The sequence below is a fragment of the Sinocyclocheilus grahami genome, unplaced genomic scaffold, assembly GCF_001515645.1.
Source record: "Sinocyclocheilus grahami isolate Dianchi unplaced genomic scaffold, SAMN03320097.WGS_v1.1 scaffold2.1, whole genome shotgun sequence".
Classification (NCBI taxonomy): domain Eukaryota; kingdom Metazoa; phylum Chordata; class Actinopteri; order Cypriniformes; family Cyprinidae; genus Sinocyclocheilus; species Sinocyclocheilus grahami.
In genome coordinates this window covers 2,673,460-2,676,000 of record NW_015505181.1, presented here as the reverse complement: position 1 = coordinate 2,676,000, position 2,541 = coordinate 2,673,460, and the positions used below count along the sequence as shown (strand labels likewise).

The 2,541-nt window shown below is 36.5% G+C and overlaps 1 protein-coding gene across 1 annotated transcript in view; it reads right to left on the bottom strand.

Annotated features, from left to right (window-relative positions):
* Positions 1 to 2,541, bottom strand: part of LOC107553486 (SLIT-ROBO Rho GTPase-activating protein 2-like) — a 46,631-nt gene that overhangs the window by 35,961 nt on the left and 8,129 nt on the right. The window contains exons 3-4 of the mRNA XM_016235748.1: positions 2,099 to 2,103; positions 1,781 to 1,943 (exon numbers count right to left, since the gene is read on the bottom strand). Coding sequence (XP_016091234.1) covers positions 1,781 to 1,943; positions 2,099 to 2,103 — 168 coding nt within the window. The remainder of the gene's footprint in view (positions 1 to 1,780; positions 1,944 to 2,098; positions 2,104 to 2,541) is intronic.

The following is a 2,541-nucleotide window of genomic DNA, read 5'->3' as shown; positions in this document are numbered from 1 at the left end:
TTTTTTTTTTTTTAATGTCAACATATGATAACCAATGTAGTACTGGTATTTTGTGTCTATCCACTATTTGCTGCCAATACGAAATGGTAGACAATTACTTTACAATCTATTTATTCTTACTCATGAAGATATGTTAAAATGTAAATGAATTCATTAATTACATATCACATTATATTAGAAGCTAAAAGTGGTCAAATTAAATTGTGCTACGTTTCTCATCAGGCACTAAATAAGGGGAATAAGATTCATCCAAAATTTCACAGCCAAAACTTCTCTTTCTCCACTTCTAAGAGTGTTTTCCTTTATTGTGTGTCTGCGCTTATGGTTCAATAAAGTTGTAAACCTCCTCCGGACACGGCTCCCTTGACTATATTTGCATTTAGAGTGCAGAATTTCTCCAGCATGACATAGCGCTTTTAAGACAGGTGGGAGGTGTGAGCCACTGGGACGTGGGGTAAGTCCAATTGCACAGACTTCAGCGATTCCCAGGAAGCCTCTAGAGAGAGGCCGGTCAGGAGCGTTCAATTAAAGGACTGTTATTTCTGCAGCATGGAGAGTCGGGTGAGCTAAACTACAGAAGAGAGAGACAGAGAGAGTTGAGGAGAATGTTGATAGGGAGGCTCATCTCTCTCTCTCTCTCTCACGGGAACGAAAGAACAGACAGAGAGACAGCGGGAGAGAAAGAAGTGCTGATTGGGGTCTGAGAGACTCTTGCCGCTAGATATACAGGGGGAAAAAATGCGATTTAAGAGTCCTTTCTTTCTCTCGATTTGGAATTTTTAGAAAAGTTTAGAAAAGAAAGTTGCAATAAACCTTAAATTATGCATAGCTGAGACCTCTGACTATATCACAAGGGGTCTTAAATGAACATCATTTGAAATTAGATTCTCAATCTCTTTCTGATAAAAGTGCCAAAACACCCTGCTCAACTAATGGGTTCTTGCTTTAAAGGGATAGTTCACCCAAAAGTGAAAATTCTATCATCATCAACCGAACAGTTTCTGGTCCCCATTGACTTCCATAGCATTTTTTTTCCATACTATGGATCAGTGAGGACCAACAAATGCATGGCTTCACACATTCTTCAAAATATCTTCTAAGTTCAACAGAAGAAAGAAATTAATGCAGGTTTGGAACAACAAGTAGGTGAGTAAATGATGACAGAATTTTTCATTTTTGGGTACACTATCACTTTAAGGAGATTCCCTCTCAATAAATAAAGCTGGATTTGACCTTAACAGACCAGATCAAACTGGATTCACCTGGATAACCAATAGACACTGGAAATGTGCTGATAAGAAAGCATCTCTTTCACAGCTCTGGGTCTAGATAGTGAGCGACCTGAATTCAGGCCTGTCTAACCAGTCTAGACAAGCCAAGAGGAATGAGAATGGTGCTCTCTTGCATCTATTAGCTTGACCTGAGCAAATATAACAGGATACAGATTTTTAGCTTGAGATTTAAGATTCTAATCATCTCACTATCAGCTTTAATGAGCATAAGAATGCATAAGAACCCACAGAAGAAGATAGTTGTGAATCGAACTGTTAACATGTTAGTTTTACTAGCCCTAATTAATATAAATATTGACAAATTATATCATGTATGAGACATAAAATAATTAAATTATATATACACTGAAAATGTGGTCTAAGAAAACATCAGTGAGGAGAGATTATCGATTGAACTGAAAAGCTAGTAAAAAATGAGGCCTCAAGCTCAGTGACCACTATAGAGGCTTTTATAGAGAAATCGGTTAGTATGTAAAAACAAATGTCACCTTTTTGAAGAGGCGTCCTGAGTCCTCGCTGACCTGGGCGAAGCGTGGGATGATGTTGTTGAGGTAGAGATCGCTGAGTGTGGCATGGTCTCGACTCTCTCTCTTCACCTGAGCCAAGAGAAGGTTCCAGCAGTTGACTGGAGACAAGACATTCTGCTCTTTTCTGCAGAGAAAAGCAAAGAAAAAACACATTTATTATCATTCATTATACAGGAGAGAGCAGAAGAATCAGCTGAAAGAAGCTGTTTTTAAACGGTTTATATGATTTTGCAGTAGTTGCAAATGATTTTTTTTCGGACAGTGATTCAATCACAATACATAGGCTAATCAAAAGGAATCAGAGGGATCATTTAAACATAACCAAATTATTCAGTCAAATCATTTTAAGCAAAATAGATTTAAAATGTTTAATATAAGAACTACATTTAAAAAAAAATATTTCTTAAATAAACAAGGTATGTTTCCCCACACATTTTAATACAGAAAACAAGGACTTTTGTAAACATTTTAGAGTGATGATGCAAATGAAATTGAATCACTGATTTGATTTAAATCACTGAAATAGTTTGATGCTTGGAAAAACTAAAATAAAAAAATTTAAACGGTTTGCTTCTGTGGTTTAAACACATATTGTTGTTTAATTTTATTTCACCAGCAAAACCATTTCAAATGCATTATGAATATGCATTACTTCTATACTGACCACACACACACACACACACACACACACACACACACACACACACACACCACGTTCTATG